At 41.9% G+C, this 22064-nt stretch overlaps 1 protein-coding gene across 11 annotated transcripts; it reads left to right on the forward strand.

The window, feature by feature from the left end:
* Positions 1 to 344: 344 nt before the first annotated feature.
* ralgapb (Ral GTPase activating protein non-catalytic subunit beta) lies at positions 345 to 21040 on the forward strand. 11 transcript variants are annotated; one of them, XM_061304787.1, is made up of 32 exons: positions 345 to 503; positions 2313 to 2534; positions 3066 to 3268; positions 3485 to 3651; positions 3800 to 3986; positions 4363 to 4494; positions 4997 to 5175; positions 5496 to 5564; positions 5925 to 6076; positions 6595 to 6820; positions 9498 to 9699; positions 9871 to 10038; positions 10201 to 10315; positions 10415 to 10562; positions 11011 to 11075; positions 11174 to 11318; positions 11665 to 11718; positions 12355 to 12485; positions 12661 to 12843; positions 12952 to 13100; positions 13283 to 13470; positions 13563 to 13666; positions 13802 to 13957; positions 14654 to 14863; positions 14996 to 15154; positions 15315 to 15480; positions 15557 to 15679; positions 15972 to 16108; positions 16185 to 16293; positions 16424 to 16502; positions 17497 to 17645; positions 18131 to 21040. In XM_061304787.1, the coding sequence occupies exons 2-32, from the start codon at positions 2358 to 2360 to the stop codon at positions 18322 to 18324; spliced, it is 4626 nt and encodes a 1541-aa protein (XP_061160771.1). In that variant the 5' UTR covers positions 345 to 503; positions 2313 to 2357; the 3' UTR covers positions 18325 to 21040. The 11 variants fall into 11 exon arrangements, with proteins under 11 accessions (XP_061160771.1, XP_061160778.1, XP_061160785.1 ...); XM_061304794.1 differs by having other exon boundaries at positions 13805 to 13957; XM_061304801.1 differs by having other exon boundaries at positions 12364 to 12485.
* Positions 21041 to 22064: the final 1024 nt, after the last annotated feature.

Raw genomic sequence — 22064 nt, forward strand, 5'->3', positions numbered from 1 at the left:
ATAATAGTGTTTCAAAGAACTTTAGTTGTTTTAGTAATTTTTAAGTTCATGTTCAGTATTTTCTTGTTTTGTACCCAAAAATGAATGCACGTTTGAATGATACACTTATGATTTTAGTTAAAATACCAAAATAATCGTGATTAAAATATTTTTTTCTTATTCGTATTCATACTCATATTTCATATGCCCCAGCAGTAAGAATACGAACGGCGTTTGGGGCATTTTCCCCTCGCCATGTGTGGCTCTACGTGAGTGCTTCGTTTTACGGCGGAACGAAAGCGTCGTAACACGAGGAGCGTACGTACTTTGAGGCGAAGTCCGCTGCTGTTTATTTAGCAACCAGTTGGAGGCGTCACTATCACATCCCGTCTCCCGTGTCAAGCTGCACTATTCCAGTCTTGACATTGCGAAGATGGAGGCTATTAGGGTTTAAACCCAGGCAATAACCTGGAGCACAAACTGCGCATTTCGGAGACCTGCTATGACATCCCCATTTGGGCCAGGTAAAGTGAAAATACTCGTTGCGTATTAGGCAAACGAAAGCAGTTCAGTTCCGTTTGCTTGCTGAGCACCGATGACAAGGCTAATGTCAACGATGGCGCTAACTCGGCAAAAGCTTGATTGCAAGTCGAATAAACTACAGCGTTGCTTTGGAAGAACTGTAATGGTCTCTGCGCTCGACTACATCTGCTCTTGTTTGTACCGTACCGCAGATGCCAAGCAGTGGCTATCGTGAGGGAGCTAATCTTACATATTGCGTTGTTCTCGCTAGCTAGCATCAGCAAGCTAATGGTCCCGTTTCCTGGTTGAAATTCTGACCCCAAGCTTAGCATTCGCTGATCATTTCTTCCCGTTCATTGACACATTCGAGCATATCGGGACAATGTAACAATTATATATAGATATGAGACATGCCTGATGAGCCCCGGTTTACTGTCAAACTCCACAGAATGCACATCAGTTAGCATTTATTTCCTGGCATGTATTTTTTTGTGTGTGCATAGAGTTAACCCATGAGCAAATGGTACTCTCTCTTTTTATATTTATCTGTTTTGTCACGCGCAACTGAATTGGTTCAACTTTGCATTTAACGAAATATTTGCAGCTAACTAGTTATTGTGACCAATCATGGTAACAGAAACGTATGACAGGCAACTGTACAGCGATGTGCATTAAATGGTCGTAGTGACTCTAATATGTTGGGTGTAATGGAAACGGGAAGACATATTTTATTTGATTGGTAATGAGTGCATCAGTGCACGAACTGATGAATTGGTGGTCTCACTGTAGTTTGGACTGGTTCAGTCAAGAATCCAAAATCTGTATAAATCTGGTAAATGTTGTTTCTTTGCAGTTAATTTACTTGAATAGTTTTGCATAGCTTTTCCATGGCGTCACATGGTAATAAACATGGTAAAAGCTACAATAACATTTTCTCCAATCAAATATAGCGTTCTTTGAAGACAATGGCACATATAAAGTTCTGACAAGTTACAAGAAATACGGACTTCTTCTGCTGTCTTATGCCTAGCACCTATTAGGGACGTACATCTCGCCCGTATCTTAATACATGGAGTGCGATACTATTCGAGGACGGTTTCACTTGTGGAATGATTGAATTTGGTTCAGTTTAGTGGGACTACAATTCGATTCAATATGGTTGTCAATGAGTTTCTTGTTTTACAAGTGTATGAATAGACTTGTCAGTAGGGCTATAGGGAAAAATGTGCGGTATGGTTGTTGAACAGTATGGCAATATCAACATTATTAAGATAATTAACATGTATAAAAGAATGAAATGTTGACTATTAAATAAGATGTGTAAAATAAAATATGTAAATATTTTTCCAATGAAAGACGATTATTTCAAAGTAGAATAATTTGTTTCATTTCGATGCACGTGCATCTTTTAAATCCAAACAGATTTTCTACTTCAAATTCTTCTTTTTTTTTTTCAGACCACTAGTCCTACGTATATTTAAAATGCAATGAATGTCCATTTTGTTTTCTTTACTCTTCTCAACATTTTATATAGAAAACACAGTAAAATGAATAAACACTAAATACACATAACATTTTTAAAAAGTACCTAGTGGTCTTAAACCAAGGCCAAACTATCAAATTATGGTTTTCTTTCTTTGGCCCCCACTTGTCTTACCACTTTGGCTCCGTCATGTTGTTTACATTTGTGGTCCTCTAGCTTCAGCTACATGGACCTTCAATCGTTGATCAAGGTGTAGCAAGGGAGTTAGGTAAATATATCATGCATCAAAATAAAGCACTTTTCAGAATTTTTGAACGTGTGTCCGCAGGTGTGAGTATGAGGTGCGAGTAGAAGAGCAGCAAACGCCGGCACCATGTACTCAGAGTGGCGCTCGCTGCAGCTGGTGGTGCAAAGCGACCAGGGCCACCTCAGTGTCCTGCATTCCTACCCCACCAACGTGGGCACCGAGGTGGCCAACGCTGTGGTCAAGCCGCTCTGCACGGCTGTCAGCCCTGTCGCCACCGAGAACATCCTCAAGACGGACAAGGAGGTGAGAGAGGCCCGTGCGCTGCGTAGGTTCGGAATGCCCCCGGGAAGTCTGCCATCTGTTAGATTAGAATCCGATTACCTTAAAGTTCCGAAACAACCGCTTTGGTAGAACTATCGATGCTTTGGTTGACGCATCTGATGAATTTGACAGTGCAGCTTCAAAGGCAAACACAAACGACGCTTTAAGGTTGTGCTTCACTTTGGTTTTCTTTAGAAACAATACAGTATATTGAAAATATCTGTCATCGTCATAAAACCGTTCCTGTCTGTGCGGGCAATGGTTTAATAACTAACTGTCATGCAAGTCTAAAAAAAAATAAAACTTCGGTTCATAAGCAAAGTATAACTTATCAATTTTAATGATAGTTGGCAATTATAGAATACAAAGCTGTGCCTTGAGCTTCTTCCTAAAAGAAATATTTGTCTTTCAAGCAATACAATAATTTGTGCACCATATATTGTTAAAACGTGCAAACAATACAATTCTAGAATAAACGTGCCCATTACAAATGGTAACTGTTTGGCTCCCAAGGTGAAATGGACCATGGAGGTGCTGTGTTACGGCCTCACCCTTCCCCTCGAGGGTGACACTGTCAAGCTGTGTGTTGATGTGTACACGGACTGGATGATGGCCCTCGTGTCACCCAGGGACTCCATGCCTCAGCCTGTGGTCAAAGAGCCCAATATGTATGTGCAGACCATCCTGAAACATCTCCACAATGTCTTTGTGCCAAGGTACGTACGTCCCCAATATGTGTCTTGGACATTTTGGCATTCGCTGTTGATATTTGGCTGGAGCCCGTTTTATGTATGACCTTTTGTTCACAACTGTTCAACAAAACGGATTGAAATTAATTTAAAGTAAGTTATGGGTACAAAATATTCAGTTGGATTATTGAAAGTTTGAAAGACTCCTTCCACATGCTGTAATCACATTGAATCGTCCTCCAGGCCTGACCAGCACAGCTTGAATCATATCAGGCTATGCCAGCAAGTCCTGACTGCTGTCCAAAAACTAGCACGAGAATCTCTTTGTATGGTGAGGGAGACCTGGGAGGTGCTGCTACTCTTCTTGCTTCGTATTAATGACACCTTGCTTGCTCCGCCCACCGTTGGAGGTAATTCCTGTACATCAATTGCAGACTCGATGAACGTACTCCCTATTCATGGGAGAGGCCTATCCGTTTTTAAGCATGAGGTTGCAGTTCGAAAACCTAAGCTTGCATTGCCTTGCTAACTACCACAACCTAACTTCTCGTTTACCAGTGGGCGTGGCAGAGAAACTAGCCGAAAAGTTAATGGGCGTGCTGTTTGAGGTGTGGCTTCTGGCGTGCGCCCGCTGCTTTCCCACGCCGCCATACTGGAAAACGGCGAAGGAGATGCTGGCCAACTGGAGACATCATCCACCAGTTGTAGAGCAGTGGAGCCGCGTAGCCTGTGCCCTCACCTCCAGGTTAGTAGTTAAGGAGTAAGTGCTTTTGAGTGCTTAACATGTCGTACAAGGTCGTTTTGCAGTGATAAACAGTCACACTCGCTCTGTGTTTGAAAAGAAGCTCTGTTGCTCCGCCGATTCAAAACTAAATAAGAAAACAATGAGCATGTTGGGACAGGTAATTGATATTTTGTGCTGTGCTATTTCCCAGGCTAACAGACTAGTAGTCATTAGTTCATTTGTTTTCTTTATTGGTTGGGTATTTTAAGGGGGGGGTTGCAATATGTAGTTGTACAGTAATACTGTTTAGTAACAATGGCCGTTGGAATAAAGGTTATTTGGTGTCCTCTACTTGAGTATTGTGTAAACAGTCTTTTGTTTGCCATTCTCTGTTCAGACTTCTGCGCTTCACCCATGGGCCCTCCTTCCCAGCTTTTAAAGTTCCTGATGAGGATGCCAACCTGATCCCTTTAGAGATGGACAATGACTGTGTGGCACAGGCGTGGTATCGTTTTCTCCACATGCTCAGGTACATGAAGTTCGCCCAATGCCAGAGCACGTGCTGCCCTTTCTCCGTTGAGCCTGTGTTTGTGTTGGGAGTGACGAGAGTTGTGGTGCTGTCGGGGTACCAAAAGCCTCCCATAACTACCCTATATAATAAAAAATATTTGGGTTGTATTCATGTGTTGATCCACTCGTTTCCAATTAGATCATGATCTGCACTGTGTGCTGAACTTTAAATTCTAGATTTTCAAACCTTCACCTATTTACATTGTAATGTTATAATTACAGAATTAATTTATACAACTCAAGAAATATTTTAAAATTCTCACATTGTGATGCCATAGAAAGCAGACCAGTCAAAACAAAAACACTTGTTTTCTTTTAAAAGTTTCACTCTGGATGTTAAAAATAGAATGTAATATGATGTACGCATTATAATTGTCCCATTTCTATCTAATCATGAGTCATGTCTGTGGCTAAGGCACTGACATTTCCTGAAATAATTGCATTGCAATTTTTGTTCTTAGCAATCCAGTGGACCTGAGCAATCCGGCGATAGTGAGCACCACTCCCAAGTTCCAAGAACAATTTCTCAACTCCAGCAGCATCCCACACGAGGTGGTTCTTCATCCCTGTCTCAAGCAACTGCCCCAGATTTTCTTCAGGGCCATGAGGGGGGTCAGCTGCCTTGTCGATGCCTTCCTTGGTAAGTCGATATGAATCTTCCAAATAGATCCACAGTGTTGTCCATAAACTCACCAATTTTTGTTTTTTAACATTTACATGTCCAACATCATAGTACATGCATACAAGTAATATGAATATAATTGAAACTTAACAAACTATGTAACCTAACCAGGATAGGCAAAGTCTGCAAGAATTCCAAGGTTTCCTTTTTTTTATTTATTTATTTATTTTTTAATCGTACGTAATGGCAGTTACTTTAGCTCTGCCGTGCGGAAAATCCCGATGTCAGTAAAATCATCAGAATCACGTGTCGGTGTGTATTTTTTCTCTATACTGTAGGTGTCTCAGTTGAAAAGAGAGATGTGCGGGAGAGGGTGTTCTCTTTTTGTCCGGTGCTGCGTTCCCATGGTACAGACACCACCTACCGTGTTGTATAATATGATCAAATTCAACTGTTCATTGGTGGTGATGAATTTAACAACTGGAGTTCAGACCACCTTGCAGGTGAATCTGTAACCCCTGCAAGGTCTCATTTGTGGGCAAGGAACAGTCAATCAGGATGAATATCAAGCACCTATGATTTGGTTCTAACCACTTGTCTGGCATGTTAACAAATTAATTCTGCCTAAAATCAACTCCCAGATTCTATTGTCATTTTGTCTCCTTCTCTCCTAACGGCAAAGAAAAAGTGCTTTATTGTCACACTTGTCTTCCCAGCCCAGCTCTTCCAGAAAAGCATTACCTCATTTGATCTTTCCGTCTCATCAGGCATATCCCGTCCTCGAGCTGACAGTGCCCCGCCCACCCCAGTCAACAGAATGAGCATGTCTCCACCTCCCTCCATTGCCAACACCACGCCCCCTCACAGCCGCAAACAGCGGCACACGGTTGTCACCAAAACCACAAGCAAGAGTTCTACTGTAAGTTCAACTCAGGCACCGTGTTATGTGATTGACTTTTAGATTTTTTTTTTTTTCTTGATCTTAATTGCACAGCCGTGTTAGTGGTCCACTTTTTTTCGTTCGTGACAGTTTATGAATGAGACATGGGAGGCTTTTTGGATGACCTCCGTCACTTATTAAAAAGGAACTTAAGTCACACATTTTCTTTGCAGTAATAGGTTCTTTATGCCACCACAAGTCCCAACGTGGTATTCTGACTAATATTGTGTCAGACGAAGAATTAAGCAGATCAATACATACTTTCTCATCCAACTCGGGGAGCAGCCATTTTGACATCTGCTGTCACCTGAAAATGACATCAGACTGCTCTCAGGCTTGCATTGCAAAATGTCACAGTTCACCTGTTTTCTTGGTTTGGTCATGTGACCATCTTCAGAGGGGCAGCGGTGGATAACACGCCAGCCTCCTGAGATGGCTGAAGATGTGTGGATTTGCCATCTGAATTCTTATTCATTCATTGAATATGACCAATGCAGGGTAGTGCGAGTCAACCAACAAAAGCATCGCAGCAGCAACAGACCTCTTCGTCACCGACCCTGCTGTCCAGCCCAAACCAGAGTAGTTGGGAGTCGCGGCCGCTCCCTGCTCCGGCGCGGCCAAAAGTCAACAGCATCCTCAACTTGTTTGGCCAATGGTTGTTCGACGCCGCCTTGGTGCACTGTAAACTCCACAGCGGCCTCAGCCGAGACCCCAGCATGACTGGTAAGGCATGAGACGAAACCCCACTCTTATCCTTTCCATTCCATGCATGGGCAGGTGGGTGTTTTGCTGCTGGTCAGTTAATCTGCCTCTTTTTGTGGTGTTTTTCTGTGGTTTTTGTGTCTTATTTTATTTAAACTGTATGTTGTTGGGGTGTTCTTGCCTTTTTCGTTTTCAGCCATTGACTTAGAAACCTTTTTGGGGCCTTTCGATGTGTGAAGGGTTTCGCGATAAAATAATCACCAGATTTCAATTCTATTACATCACCCAACAATGTAAACCTGACCACAATGAACCCTCGTTTTAGGCGGGGGATACCTTCCAGGGGGGGGGGGGGGGGGGGGGGCAGTATACTGTAATTCTAAGCCAGGGGTGGGCAAACTTTTTGACTCGCGGGCCGAACTGGGTTCTAAATTTGGACCGGAGGGCCGAACCAGGAGCAGATGGACGTAGTGTTTGTGTGAATTAATATAAGCGACCTGTAAAGGTCATTGCATAAAAGATTTTGGCCTTTAGTAGGTAGTAAAGCATGGATATTCCAAACAAGTTTTTTGAAAACAAATGCATTTATTAACAGCATTAAAAAATAATAATAATAATTCACTAAAAAACTGCTATCAGTGATTCTCATAAAATACGAGACTGTTATTATGAATAACAGTCTCCATCACTTCAGTGCCTGCAGGTCAGATTAATGAAAGATCTTATGAGATCACATCAAACGGCAAACATTCTGACCAAATATATTATCTTGAAGAATCGGTGAACGCATACATCCAAATAAAGTAATCAAAACGGCAACACAGTGAGGGGTATCTGAAAATCAGAGCAGAGTTTTAACTCACAAACACCTTGTAACAGAGGTGAGGAAACGAGAAACACTTCCTTAAAGTAAGCCTTAAGAACTTTACAGGTTAAGATTAGTCGCAAACAAGTGGTGCATCAATGTCCTTGAGCATCCTGCATTGTTTGAAAACGAGAATGGTCGCTAGTTTCAATCCCTGCGATGTGTACAAATCATATTCAAAATGCCTCCCCTTCATTTTCAGTGGGAACAGTGTTGTTGGTCTCCCTTTTTTGCTAGTGCGTCATAGTCTGGAGTAAAATTTGTTGTGGCAATTCTTAGGCGAGATCCGAGGTGTTGGTCCGTTTACCTCGATCTGTGACGGGTTGATGTTGACGTTCATGTGGCTGAACGTCACGTCGCGTACGTCGAGCCAAATTGGCCACTCTCTTTTAAATGCTCGGCACTGTGTCCACCTTGGGCGACTCATTTTAATGGAAGGATTCCAGGGGAAGGTTTGTGGGTGGCTTTAGCGCAAAACTGCACCTGGAAGCTCAGCGCGCGAATTACAAGAATGCTGTCGTCACAGCCCACGCTCTAAATTCGGGACTGATACAAATAGAGCGCGAGTGCGCCAACTCCGTACTACTGAGTACGTATACGCACTTGAGTGTGCACCGAGCTTTCTGACACGGCTTCCGGTAGTAAATGCGCAGGCGAGCGCTTCCCCCATCTACTGGGGAAACGCAGTCATTGCAGGCAAAATGACCAAAAAAAAAAAAGTTTAATAATACAATTTTTTTCAGGGTTGGCGGGCCGGATTAAACGGTCCCGTGGGCCGGATGTGGCCCGCGGGCCGTAGTTTGCCCACCCCTGTTCTAAGCGCACTGAGTGACAGTATGCATGGTTGTTTTTGTTGGTCCCTCGCTTTCGTCGCCGCTTTCTCTTTGTGGAGTGTCCTGTCTACGCTTCGCCAGTGTCTGATTATAGTGAGTCACTTGTATTTGTCATTTGCCGAGGACAGCAACAACAACAAAACCTCAATTCATGCCTTAAATGAATTGGCTGTGCTTTGATTTTGTGTCTCTCCACTATTTCTGTTATCTTGCAGCCTCTTTTATCCAAATTCTCCTTTCTTATAAATCTTGTAAGTAGGAACAGCAGCTTTGTTTTCCCTCACTTGATTTGCGTTTCTTGACCAGTCTTCCTGTTTTTGAGTTGAGTTCCCCCATGATCATTGCCATTACTTGCCATCGTTTTATGTTGTCACTCTCCATTCTCCCGCTAAAACAAACCAAAACAACTCCATCAGTGTTATCTCAGCGTCCTCTGGAGGTGATGGAAAGAGTTTCATCAACTGACAACTTATCTCGACCATAACGTTGCCAGTCTGTTTTATTTGTTTTTTTCCATTCGGCCACTCTAATCCTTCCTATTGGCTTCAGCTCATCTCAAGTTCAGCTTCATTTTGTTTTGTCAGTTTGACTTGAGCTCTGGTTTTACTGGTTTGGTTCCTCAATGCATGAAGTGAATGATCTGTACCCTGAGTGGTAGTCATTTAATTACAAAAGCCAGAAAGCTGACACAGGGATTTTGTTTTGTGGTTTTGAAACTTTACTCGCTCATGTTTTATGTCCCTGGACGGCAAACTCTTTGTGTCAGAATTCCCTCTGTTGTATGCTCTTGAATTATGGGAGTGTGTGGATTGTCATGGATGTATTAAGTTTATTTGGATGTGATAGCAATTTTGGTTTCTTTTGATGGTGTTCTTTATTTCTTTTGGTGCTAACATTTAAGTTTGCCTGTACAGTATGTGCATGAGCACTAGTCACGTTCATGAAAAAGCCACCTTGCAATTCAGGTTGCTTTCATTCTGTCTTTTCCCACCCTATACAGCAATAGCTACACAAGTAGGACTGGAGCTGAGAAGGAAAGGTTCCCAAATGTCCAGCGACTCAATGGTGTCCAATCCCATGTTTGATGCAAACGAGTTTCCGGAGAGCTATGAGGCAGGCCGGGCTGAGGCCTGCGGGACTCTCTGCCGCATCTTCTGTAGCAAGAAAACCAGTGAAGAAATTCTGCCTGTTTACCTCTCCAGGTAACATTTTCAGACTGCTTTGTAGTGGGGAATATTCCCTCAATAGACGCTCATTTATTGATTTCAGTACTGTGCCCATCCCTACTTAAAGGAACAGAGTTGAATTGAAGCTCATGAATTTTATTTCAACGGTTTGCCCAGTATTGAGAATTCTGTTCTCCTCACCAACAGGTTCTACATGGTGCTGATTCAAGGTCTCCAGATCTCTGATTTCATCTGTAGACCTGTCCTGGCCTCCATCATTCTTAATTCTTCCTCTCTCTTCTGCACTGACCTGAAGGGCATCAATGTGGTTGTGCCATACTTCATAGCGGCTTTGGAGACTATTGTACCAGACAGGTCAGGCTCGTAGCATGGTGCTTGTAGGCTGATCATAACCTGAATTATGTTTTGCCGTGATTTTTTTTTTTGGCATAATTAATTTTCACAAATCTTTCCACTGGCAAATTTGGGATATCACTTGAAGTTTGGTGAAGTCTGCCTGCTGTGGTCATTTGTTAGGGAGCTGTCCAAATTCAAGATGTATGTAAATCCCACCGATCTGAGGAGAGCCTCCATTAATATTCTGCTGGCAATGCTGCCACTGCCTCATCACTTTGGCAACATCAAATCGGAGGTAAATTGTAGCGTTTATTCATTCCCGAAGCTTTTTGGAGGCCAATCTTCTGCACAATACATTCACTTCAGTGTTGATAAAGATGGTGTCTCTTTAAAGGTTCTTTTGGAGGGCAAGTTTAACGAGGAAGACGGATCGCCGCACGACCAGCCTGTGTCTTTTTTGTCCCTGAGGCTGCGTCTCGTCAATGTTTTGATCGGAGCCCTGCAGACAGAGACCGACCCTGCCAACACACAGCTCATCTTGGGTATCTCCTGCTATATATTTTTCTTTACTTCAAAGTAGGTGCCCCAAAATGCTTGAAATCAGTTTAACACATCATTTCGAACAATAAAAAAAGGCAGATGCAATTTTCAAATGAACAGAAATATTCAATAGTCTTAAGAATAGGATAAAGTGTTTCGATATTTTATTTCTAATGCAACTAAATTATTTAATTTCTGCTACTTACAGTATAGCATAGTGCTCAATATAAATAACTATGATTTGTTAGAATAGCCTTATGTTTATATTTAAAAATCATTAATTGTGAGAATTGAACTATTGTACTTTATTCTAAGCCTTCATCTAAGTCTTATTAAATTGTTCTTCTCTTTTACTGTGCATTGTAATCATCCAAACCAACATTAATTATCCAAACCAGTACTCCTTTAGTCATTTTAATGTTGTCATTTTCATCTGTTCTCCCTTCTCAGGTGCAATGCTAAATATTGTTCAAGACTCTGCACTGTTGGAGTCCATAGGCACACAGACTGAAACAGTAGGTCTTGTTTGTTTGTTTTAAAAACTTATTCCAAAGAAGTATACGTGTGCAACGTGCTGGAGCAGGTTTCTAATCCTCTTCTTTAATGTTGCTAGGGAAGCATAGATGGCAGTCACGTGACGGTGAGAAACCAGAGTCATAGCAGAAATAACAGTGGCATTAGCTTCAGCAGTGGGGGCAGCACGGAGGCAACCAGCCCAGATTATGAACGTCCTGCCCAGGCACTCCTTCGAGACTATGGTAGGAGACGTCAATTCACGAAAAAATCTCTTTTATTCTTCTTTTGTTTAGTTTATGGTATTACAGTGCTCCCTCGATCATCGAAGAGAGTTGTGTCCCTGACCTGTCGGGTGTATGTAAAAGATTTAACACATAGAGAGATGTATAATTTCTGCTTTAAAGTACCCCTCCAACACCATTAAATCACATTTTAACCTACTAAAACACATTTTAGACACATTTGCGAACACCCAAAAAATTTGGACGCATCTTGGCCTCGCACTGCTGGGTGAGTGTGAGCATTGTTAGATGTCGTCTTTGCCTAGAATTTGAAATGTACTAATTGAACATTTTTACTTCTTTATAGCTAACGTGGTTAAAGTGGTGTGCAGAGTTAAGAGCCGTTGGATAAAATATCTCTGTAGGTGAATTTGCTGTGATGCTGTGCTAACTGTTTTTGCCACAAGAAATGAAGTCTCTGAGATGATTTTTTTTCCCACTCTCCTGCCAAACATATTGTTATCCTTTTCAAATGTACTGTAGGGCTGAGCAATGTTTGCAGCGTGCATTTCTGAGATTGAATGTCACAAACTACTAATCTGCTGCTGATATGACATTTAATAGTACTTGGGGTCAAAAGTTAACATTAGCCCCGCACTCAATTTTTGTACTTCCTCTGTTTGAGCATGATTTTGTGATAGTTTACCCAACAAAAAAAAATGTTCATAGAGTACAGTCAAACCTTTGGAGCACCAACACTTATTTGAATGGATCACATACTGTGTGTACAATCCAGTTATTTGGGACATCAGACATGATTGTGGGGGGAAAACAGTAAGAAGAATTGAATGAAGTCAAATGTCAGCATTGCCCTGCCCTTTTTGTACCAATTGCATCTAGGCTTGAATATGTGGGAAATCTTCTCAAACTGTGCTTCCTTTCCCTCACCCATTTTTTTCCTTCAATCTATCGATGTAAGGCACATCTTTAACTCCATGAAATGTGGTGTTTTCTATGCTGTGCTCTATTTGGTATTTCGGGCTGTTATATGTTTTAGCTCTTCCAGATACAGCGGCAGGCCTGTTGGTGCGTAGCATCCACCTGGTCACTCAGAGGCTCAATTCCCAATGGAGGCAAGACATGAGCATTTCACTAGCTGCCCTGGAACTCCTGGCTGGCCTTGCCAAGGTAATGCCTCATTGTCCAAACCCAGTTCAGTTCCTTATACCATATGTATGAAAAGAGAAAAAAAAGTAAAAGGTGTATTGTATCCTTTCCCTAGAAAAAGATTTATAAAGAACCACTAGAAAATCACTTCCAAACTCACTTAAGCACACTTGCAATAATTTTGTCTTCTGTTTAGGTCAAGGTGGGGGTTGACTCCGCGGATCGTAAACGGGCCGTCAGCTCTATATGCGGGTACATTGTGTACCAGTGTAGCCGTCCAGCTCCTCTTCAGTCCAGGGACCTTCACTCCATGATTGTAGCTGCCTTCCAGTTTCTTTGTGTGTGGCTCACTGAGCACCCTGGCATGCTGGATGAAAAGGTGCATTTTAAATGGAGCAAACAAAATAATTGCTTGATCAGATATGAAATTAGAAAGGTATCGTGTACTAGCTCACCTTTAATATCGTGTAACCTTGTTTTGGATTAGGATTGTCTGGTTGAAGTATTGGAGATAGTGGAGCTGGGAATTTCTGGCAGCAAGTCCCGTCAGGAACAGGAAGTGCGACACAAAGGGGAGAAGGAACACAACCCCGCTTCAATGAGGGTGAAAGATGCAGCTGAGGCCACGCTATCATGGTGAGATGCAATCAAAAAGCATCAGAGTTGACATTTTGTCTTATGTTGTTGTATTCGTAGGGAAAAATCTTTTAATATTGTGCAGCTGTGCATATGGTCTGGAAATGTGAAAATATCCCTGCCCGTTTTATCGTCATATACCACAACCCAAAAACTCCTGTTTTGCTTGTGTGGTCATTCAGTATCATGCAGGTCCTGGGAGCTTTCCCCTCTCCGAGTGGGCCTGCGTCCACTTGCAGTCTGCTCAACGAAGACACCCTAATTCGCTACGCACGACTCAGCGCCACCGGGGCCAGTAACTTCCGCTACTTTGTCTTGGACAACTCGGTTATTCTTGCCATGTTGGAGCAACCTCTCGGCAATGAGCAGAGTCAGCCATTGAGTATTTCTCTTCACCTTTGATTTTTCGAAGAACCACTCTTGTTATATAGGCTGTGGTGTTTCTCTCTCACTCCGTGACAGACCCCAGCCCGTCTGTTACAATTCTGATCCGAGGGACGGCAGGCAGGCATGCATGGACCATGCAGCTCTTCCACCAGCCCAGAGGTGCTCGGGCCAGTCAAAGGGTGAGATCACACAGAAGATTGCTGCATTTTGAGAGAGAGAAAAACAAACAAAACACAATTTGATTATTTTTCCCAAATTGTTCAGTCAGACTGACGACCCCAGTGGTCTTCATTACCCCTCTCTTCCTTCCACAGCAGGTATTTGTTCCCGAGGGCCGTCCAACACCAAACAACGATGTCGGGATCAAGTACAACGTCAAGCAGAGGCCGTTCCCTGAGGAGGTGGACAAGATCCCCCTTGTTAAAGCCGACGTTAGCATTCCTGACCTGGATGACATTGTTAGCAAAGAGGTGAGAGAGGTTTCTGTCATTTGTCTTGTCCTTCTCTTGGCTTGTTACATCTAATTGCTGAATGACGTTTCGTTACTAATAAACTCAGGAGTGTTTTATTGAATGGCAGGAAGATCTGAGCGCTACAGATATGCCGAGTTATTTTCAACACGCCAGTTAATGAAGATTTAATGGGTGGCGGCAGGAAAGAAAAGCGTCAAATGTTTGTGTCTGGTTACATGGAAAATGAGGTGGTGCTCTTGTTTTTTTTTTTCTTTTCAATTCCTGAGACTCGATGCACTGAAACGATTCAAGAAAACAGCCATAACGGTTTCAACCAACGTGTGTCAGGAAAGGTGCCTGGTAGAATTCGATCATGCTGAACATTGACAAATTGGCAATTTAAACATTGTACAAGTTGCAAATGTTTTGCCAAGGTCTCCATGCAACACGGGCCAATTGTTGGGTTACAGTATTCCAAACCCTAATTGGTTAATTTTCCCCATTTCCACTCATGTCCCATTCCTGGTGTAAACATAAATTTGTCCTCTGATTAATCTATTTGAAATGCTATTACAATGAAGTCATAACCACTTTTGGCTTTTAACGTTTCAACGCTGGGAAAATAGATGTCTGTCTTGGGAATGTGGTTTGTGCATTTAGACATTGTCCACCCCATCTCATTTTGACATGTTTCCACTTATCCTCTTCATTCAGCTGGAAGTTCAACATGACAAGCTTCGCATTCTGATGACCAAGCAAATAGATTATGAGAATACATTGGAGCGGCACGGTGACGACATCTGGAAGTCCAAGCCTTTCCCTGACCCACAGATAGACTGCAAACCTCCTCCGCCTTCGCAGGAGTTCCAGACAGCTCGCCTCTTCCTCTCCCACTTTGGTTTTCTTTCTCTGGAGGCGCTCAAGGTCTGTCAACAATTCTGCTCGTTGAGCTAAGTAGGGGCACTATATAGTTGCTCACTTTTAGCTCAATGCTATGCTTATGTGATTGTTACGAGATTCTTACTTGACCTACGTACATTGGTGACTTATTGACAGGAGCCCAACAACAGTCGTCTACCTCCTCATCTGATCGGCTTGGAGTCATCCTTGCCGGGATTCTTTGATGACATCAACTACCTAGACCTGCTCCCCTGCCGCCCGTTTGACACAGTCTTTGTTTTCTACATGAGGGCTGGACAGAAGAGCAGCCACGAGGTGAGGAAAACTAATTACAAAATGTCATTTTTATAGCAGTCCCAGGATCAATTTTACGGTGTGAGAGTCAACTTTTTTTCCTTAGTCAAATGTTACTTGAGCAATGGATGCTGTAACCAATAAGTCTCAAGTCAAATCTGTTCTTGTGCTGTCTTTTCAGATCCTGAGGAATGTGGAATCATCCGCTAGCGTTCAGCCCCACTTTTTGGAGTTCCTTCTGTCCTTAGGCTGGCCTGTGGACGTAGGAAGTCACCCAGGGTGGACAGGACACCTCGATACGAGCTGGTCCCTCAACTCGTGCTCCGACAATGACGTACAACAGACTGGTAAGTGAATCAAACGGGGACAACTTGTCAACTTCAGTGATATGAAGAAATTTGAGGTGGTCTCTTTCTTCTACAGAAGAAGCAGCTACTCCCGAGGACACGGGAGGTGCAGTGTTCAACGGGGAAAAGAAAGTTTTGTACTATGCAGATGCTCTGACTGAAATTGCCTTTGTTGTCCCGTCGCTAATGGAACATTCTGGTTAGTATTTATATCAATGACAACTTGAAGGATCTCACTGTAAATGTATGAAATCAAAGTGACATGAACACATTTCAGAAAATTTTTCTGTTTACCTTTCTGTTTAAAGATGTACTTTATAATGTTTCCATTCCCACAATTTTAATCCGTTCTCGGGTTGTCTTAATATTTCTGTGACATGCGTTCATTAAAAATACCCGGAGGATCAAGAATCACAATACGTCTTACACCCAGTTTGGGGCCTCATTGAAGTGAAATAAGGGTAGTCTACAAAACGGTTTTATCTTTACAGAGGAGTCATCAGTCCACAGTGACTGCACACTGGAGGCCGACACCAACATGGACCTTATGCCCAGTATACTCAAACAGCCGAATCTCACACTGGAGTTGTTCCCTAATCACTCGGACAACCTGGAGTCTGTCAAAAAGGTGACGTTTGATTTATTGGGCAATATTTTGACAGGACAGTTTAATTGAAGTTATGTCTTTTTGCGATTTTCTATAGCTGAGTCCTTTGGTGAAGACCAAGAGGTCTTCAAGCGGAAAATCGTTCCCACCACTGGGCCCAGAGACAAAGGTGTTTGTCGTCTGGGTGGAACGATTCGATGATATCGGTAGGCATGTTTGTACTGGAACTTGCTAGCAATTCCACTCAGGGGTTACCACTATATATATTGTGTTACAAAAGTGTTTGATCGTGTGGTCTTAAATGGTTTCTTGAAAAAGTATTGTTTGTGTTTGTAGAAAATTTCCCATTGTCTGATCTTCTTGGTGAAACCAGCACAGGTTTAGAAGCAAGCATGAGCAACAGCACCTCCTGCAGGTACTCTAAACATGATATTACTCAAGTAGACCCCCCTAACCTAACTGTACCACCAGAGTGCTACAGTAAGTTTTTTCCATTTTATTTCTTTGGTTTTAGCCAGTACTGCCATTGACTGACCCTGTATGTCCATGATGGAATACAATGAGTTTCAAAGATGATTTCACATTTTTGTTTTTATAGCATTTTATTTATATATTTGTTAATTTATTTATAATTTATACTGTCTTAGTCAGACCCACGCCAGCGAACATGGGATACAGTCACGTTATTGCCCCGAGCCACTGCTAATGTAGAATAACCCTGTCCTCAACTTTGATGCAAAATTGAAAGTGTTGTTACAAAAAATAAAAAACTCTGCAAAGTGTTGCTATAAAACAGGAATTGGAACATGTAGCATATGCAAAGGCTTGCTAAGAAAAGGAACTGTGGCCAACACGTGACTCCAGTTAAGAGTGATAATGGCTTCCAGCAAAGTTCAATACACTCACCTTTGAATGAAAGTTGCTGCTAGAAAACTGATGCTAAAATTGAAACCTTTTTCCCCCATTTTCCCAATAAATTATTAGAAGTGCCATTCAACGTCTATAACAAACTGTCTGTTCTAATTTAATGGCACCATATACTAATAATTTGGAAATTCCTTTATATTTATTATGTTCACATTATAAAGTGTTTAACTGTATTCCTGCACACAGAGTCCTCGGCAACATGCGTTAGAATACGTCATCTATCATACAAGAGGGCAATTTCAGTTACCGCTAGGCTTTCTGGTTTTAATTTGATGGGTTTATATTCGTGACCGAGTGTTTTTCACACAGTATTTGTCATAGTTATGACTTGTCTGATGCATTAGTGACAGGCTGACGCTAAGAAGGGTTACGTCAGCACTTTAGCAGCGAAACTGTTACGAATTGAGGATGCTCGATATTATTAAGACGAATTCTGCATTTTATGTGCAACATCATCGCTATAAATGTTGCTCCTGCTTCAGATCAGGGTTACTCGAGAAGGACGTTCCACTGATCTTCATCCATCCTCTCAAGACGGGCCTCTTTCGGATCCGACTGCATGGCGCTGTGGGCAAATTTAGTATGGTGATCCCTCTGGTGGATGGCATGGTGGTCAGCCGCAGGGCGCTAGGTAGTAGCCTCCATTTTCTATTTGTGTTCTTAGTACTTTAATGAGCTTTATTTTTTAGGGCTTTAACAAAGTGTACTCATTTTGTGAAATTTCATCACATTACTAAAAATACTTTATTGCGTCATGATTGGATTAGAACCAGCATCTAGTACCACTTAAAAATAAACAACAATTCATATCTATATAAAATACTCGCCATCATTACCCGCATTCAAATACAGTAACATAACAGGCCCAAATGTTCATCAAATGTGAGAATTAGGTTTTACGCCACATCAGTCCATCCATCTTTTACCGCTTATCCGGAGTCCGGTTGCAGGTGCAGCAGCTTAAGCAGGGAAGCCCAGACTTCCCTCTCCAACTGAACTGCACTTACTCAGACCACACGAACTCGAACAATTGCAATTTCTGGCACGATACTGCAGGCGGTAGCAATAGGAGTACTAAACAAAACCTTCACTTAACCACTGCGTCCTTCCCGGCAGGCTTTCTGGTGCGCCAAACCATCATCAACGTGTGCCGACGAAAACGCCTAGAAAGTGACTCGTATAACCCGCCGCACGTGAGGCGGAAGCAAAGAATCACGGAGATTGTGCAGCGGTATCGCAACAAGCAACTGGAGCCTGAATTTTACACCTCCCTCTTCCATGAGGTGGGAGAAGGGAAGCCTCACCTCTAACACAGTCCCTGCCCTGCCCTGTCTTAACACTGGCTCACAAGTGCACACATGTACACATTAACACACATGACACACACATATGTATGCTATATGTGCATAAGTCATCCACAACACAGAATCTTTATATTTATACTGTTCAACATTGTTATTTATATGAATCCATATCTCAACACTGTCTGACTTGAGAGTGAAGTGTGAGATAAAGGCTTCATTTCGAGGTCACAACAGTTTATTGATGGTGTGAACGGCCATGACTGTCATTTCATTCGGAGGCCGTTTATACGTGACTTTATTTTTTATTTTTAACTGGACACGGCAATGTTTTGTTGTTTGAGCCTGAAAAGATAGCGCTAATGTAACTAAAGTCTTGGCATAATCCCACTTACCATTTCAGTGTGAAAAAGGTGGTCTGTGAAATGAGAGGACATACACGTTTGTTTGTGTGCTGCTGGGTGGGCATTCACAAGTATGTGATTCATGCTCGGGCTGGGAATCACACTTCCTCAAGATACAATCTATTGCCAGTGGTAGTGATTGTATAAAAAATACAGTGATTTTTCTTATATCGCAAGAAAACGCATCACTATCTATAAGGCACGTGGAGTTATGATGTAAGTGTGTCAGTACAGTATAGAGCGATAATGATCGTTTGCCCCACAATAAAAATACAGATTGCAAAGATCTGTAAACATTTTGGAAAGTATTGTAATATGCATGCCAGGCCACTAGTCGGCAGTGTTGCTTCATTCCACCCTTGGTTTAGCAGCCATGTCCATTTTTACAAACTACCATTTCTCTTTCTAATGCTACAGTGTTAACAAACATCCACTTTTTCCCCACATGTCCTATAGCTTTACAGCGTTTTGCATTTTCAGGCTCTAAAACAAAAACTCCCCCAAACATTTGTATTCTGAAACACTAAAATGCCCTTTCGGTTTCTGCTTTTGCAACAATTTGTTCTCATGCGCAACTGCAATACAAAAACGTAATGGTCGGCCTTCCGGGCATCCTAAAAATGTTCTTTCCGCTTGCCATGCTGTGGTTTTCTTGTGGCCCCCACGCACTTGTGTCCCAACACACATTTCCAAAGACAGGTGGTGGACTCTTTGCCAAGGTGGAAACATGAAATGTTTCCGAATCTGCTGATGCAGCATTTCATCAACACACTAAAGTCTTCCTTGTGCACACCGGTGGCCATGGCAGCAGCTCACTTGCACACAGATTGGTTTTGAATGATTGTTTTTAATGGGTGGCGGTTTTATTATAAGGAAGTCGTTTTATACTTGCCTAAACCGGCCCTGTTCTCAAGCCACTGCTGGGTGCCTGTGCTTCTTGCGTGTGTGTATGCTTCACTAGCCAGTCAAACCAACCTAGATAAGCGTACCCCCCCCCCCCCCGAAACGCTCCATCAATGGCATTTAAAGACCACACTGTCATTTTAAAGAATGAAATCATACAATCCCGTCTGTGATGCTTGCCTGTCGTGATCAGAGTTCACTGCAAAGATATATAGTGTCTCTTTTTTTTATTAAGGAGTTTTCATGAGATAAAGTCCGAGTATTACTAGAGAAAAAATATTTTGCCACTTAACTCCTAATAGTAGGACACAAGTCACAATTGTACAATATATTTCCTATCTAACAATGGTATGTGAAGCCGTGTCCTTCTGAGGATCATGGCAACTTTCCCAAGCAATGAAATGGTGCGTTTGTAACGAGGACGCAAAGGCACGCTATTACCCAAAGATGACATGGACGGTCAGAGAAAGAGCGACACCTCTAAATGTTGGGTTCACTGTTTTGTGGGAATTTTGGATTATAATTCATTTTTGTAACAATAACAATATCTGAAGAAATATGACTTGGAACCCTTTATGCATTTCACGGAAGTCCCTAAAATGAACCACAGCAGTTTGTGTGTCATGTTTTGGCGATTAATGCATTGGCTCAAGCATTACAGCGTTATTTCTATACATATCAAAACGTCTGGCTGCATAGATCTAATTTTTTACATTCTAAGTAAAGACAAGTGTGCAGTTTTGTCCACACGTTAACTCCCACAATTGTTTTGGGTTCAGTCACTGTAATTTTGGTTCAAGGCCCCTCTCACTGCCTTGACTGTAACAAATGTGATCGTATTTATCACAAACGTGGAACAAGGCGAGTCTATTTTGTTCTGTTTGGAAAGTCTGAATGCACTGAGCACATTCTATGTTTATTTTCTTAATCCCGATTGGTTACCTGAACATTTCGCTGGCTCCTTTTTTTTTTTTTTTGTACCTTTTTTGAGCAAGTGTCTATTTGCAAAGAAACCCCTGCTGAAGAAAGAGTTTTATGGTGTGAAAATGTAAATGAAGTGGCGCTATGGACTTTTTAACTTATCTAATTGTGTGTGACTTACTTTTTACTACGGTGCTTTATGCACATGCCTTTTATGGGAAGGAGAAAAATACCCTTTTAAATCTGCTCGGAGGAACGCCCACAAACAATCGAGATGTCCCAACTTGTATCCTGTTACTTCTTCACTGGTTGATCGTATTTAAGGACTTTTACCATGTACAGAAACGATGAAGGATGAATTGTAAATATACTATAGCAGAAGGCATTTACAAGTTGTCTGTTGCATTCCTCACTTCAGGTGGGGAGACGGGTTGTGTATGTTTTTGTGTGGGAGAAGTGCCGAATGTAACATGCACCCATTAAAGCTATTATTGATATTTTCGTTGCTGCCATGCTGGTTTTTATATACCCCTTGAAAATAAAGTGAAATCTCAGTTTTACAAAAAGTGTGTGTGTGTGTGAGCGACGAATGTGTAGGCAAGAAAGTTGTAAAATACTAACATTGTATTATTTTCTTACTATTTTTCCACCACCATTTCTAACCTTGAAATGTGGTCGAAAGTATGTTTATAATACATGAAGTTCAAATGTTTGTTTTGAAAAAGGACCTATTGTGTTTTTATATGAAGATTGTTAGCAGGTTTTGAGGCTTCTGGCAGTTACAGTTGTCAGTTGATAAAAGTGAGAGTGAGCCAGTCAAAAGAAATGGGCGCGGATATTTGTCAACTTGCCAACAGCTACGGGGTTCATTGTCAAAAAAAGTTGCTGGACTTGACTATTTAGAGATGCTACTCAAACAGCATGTATGCAACTACTATTTTATGGGATAATTTAAGCCGCCTTGCTGTAGACTGTTGCACACCAATAATGTCCTCGCATGCAGGTGGTTTTTTTTTTTGGTTATGCAATATTTTTGCCGCAACGCGGCGCCATCCTCTCAGATTTGCAAATTGGCATGCAAAACCAATTTTGGGCGAATGCTTGTGCGATCTATCCTATCTTTTGTACAATTATCCAATTTCCCCCAAAAAATTGCTTTTCCAGCGTGGTGTTGAAGTGGTCACTATTGAGTTTTCTGCACGCCCATTGTAATGCATTTGGAGAAAAACGCAATTTGTCCTTTTTTTTTTTCTTTTTCTTTGCACAGTTCAAAGTCAAAGTCAGCTTTATTGTCAATCCCTTCATTTGTCAAGACACACAAAGAAACCGAAATTCCGATAGCGGGAATGTCTCTTAATAGCAGAAACGGCAATCGTGACCAAAATGAATGTGGACATCTCTGTATACATTAGACATTAAGTGTGTTCTACATTAGGAGATTCTTCAGTGACTGCTTATGGAAAGTACGATTTTAAACATCCATAAAATCCATCGGGGTGATCATTATTTGCACTTGTTTTA

This window comes from Syngnathus typhle, linkage group LG2 (assembly GCF_033458585.1).
Source record: "Syngnathus typhle isolate RoL2023-S1 ecotype Sweden linkage group LG2, RoL_Styp_1.0, whole genome shotgun sequence".
In the NCBI taxonomy this organism is placed as follows: Eukaryota; Metazoa; Chordata; class Actinopteri; order Syngnathiformes; family Syngnathidae; genus Syngnathus; species Syngnathus typhle.

What these genes read in the sequence shown, in the direction of transcription:
- ralgapb (XM_061304787.1), top strand. Translation starts at nt 2,358, where the DNA reads ATGTACTCAGAGTGGCGCTCGCTGCAGCTGGTGGTGCAAAGCGACCAG. An exon ending in ACCTGGAGTCTGTCAAAAAG is followed by an intron (nt 16,109 to 16,184) that starts GTGACGTTTGAT and finishes GATTTTCTATAG; the next exon opens with CTGAGTCCTTTGGTGAAGAC. An exon ending in AGCAACAGCACCTCCTGCAG is followed by an intron (nt 16,503 to 17,496) that starts GTACTCTAAACA and finishes CTCCTGCTTCAG; the next exon opens with ATCAGGGTTACTCGAGAAGG.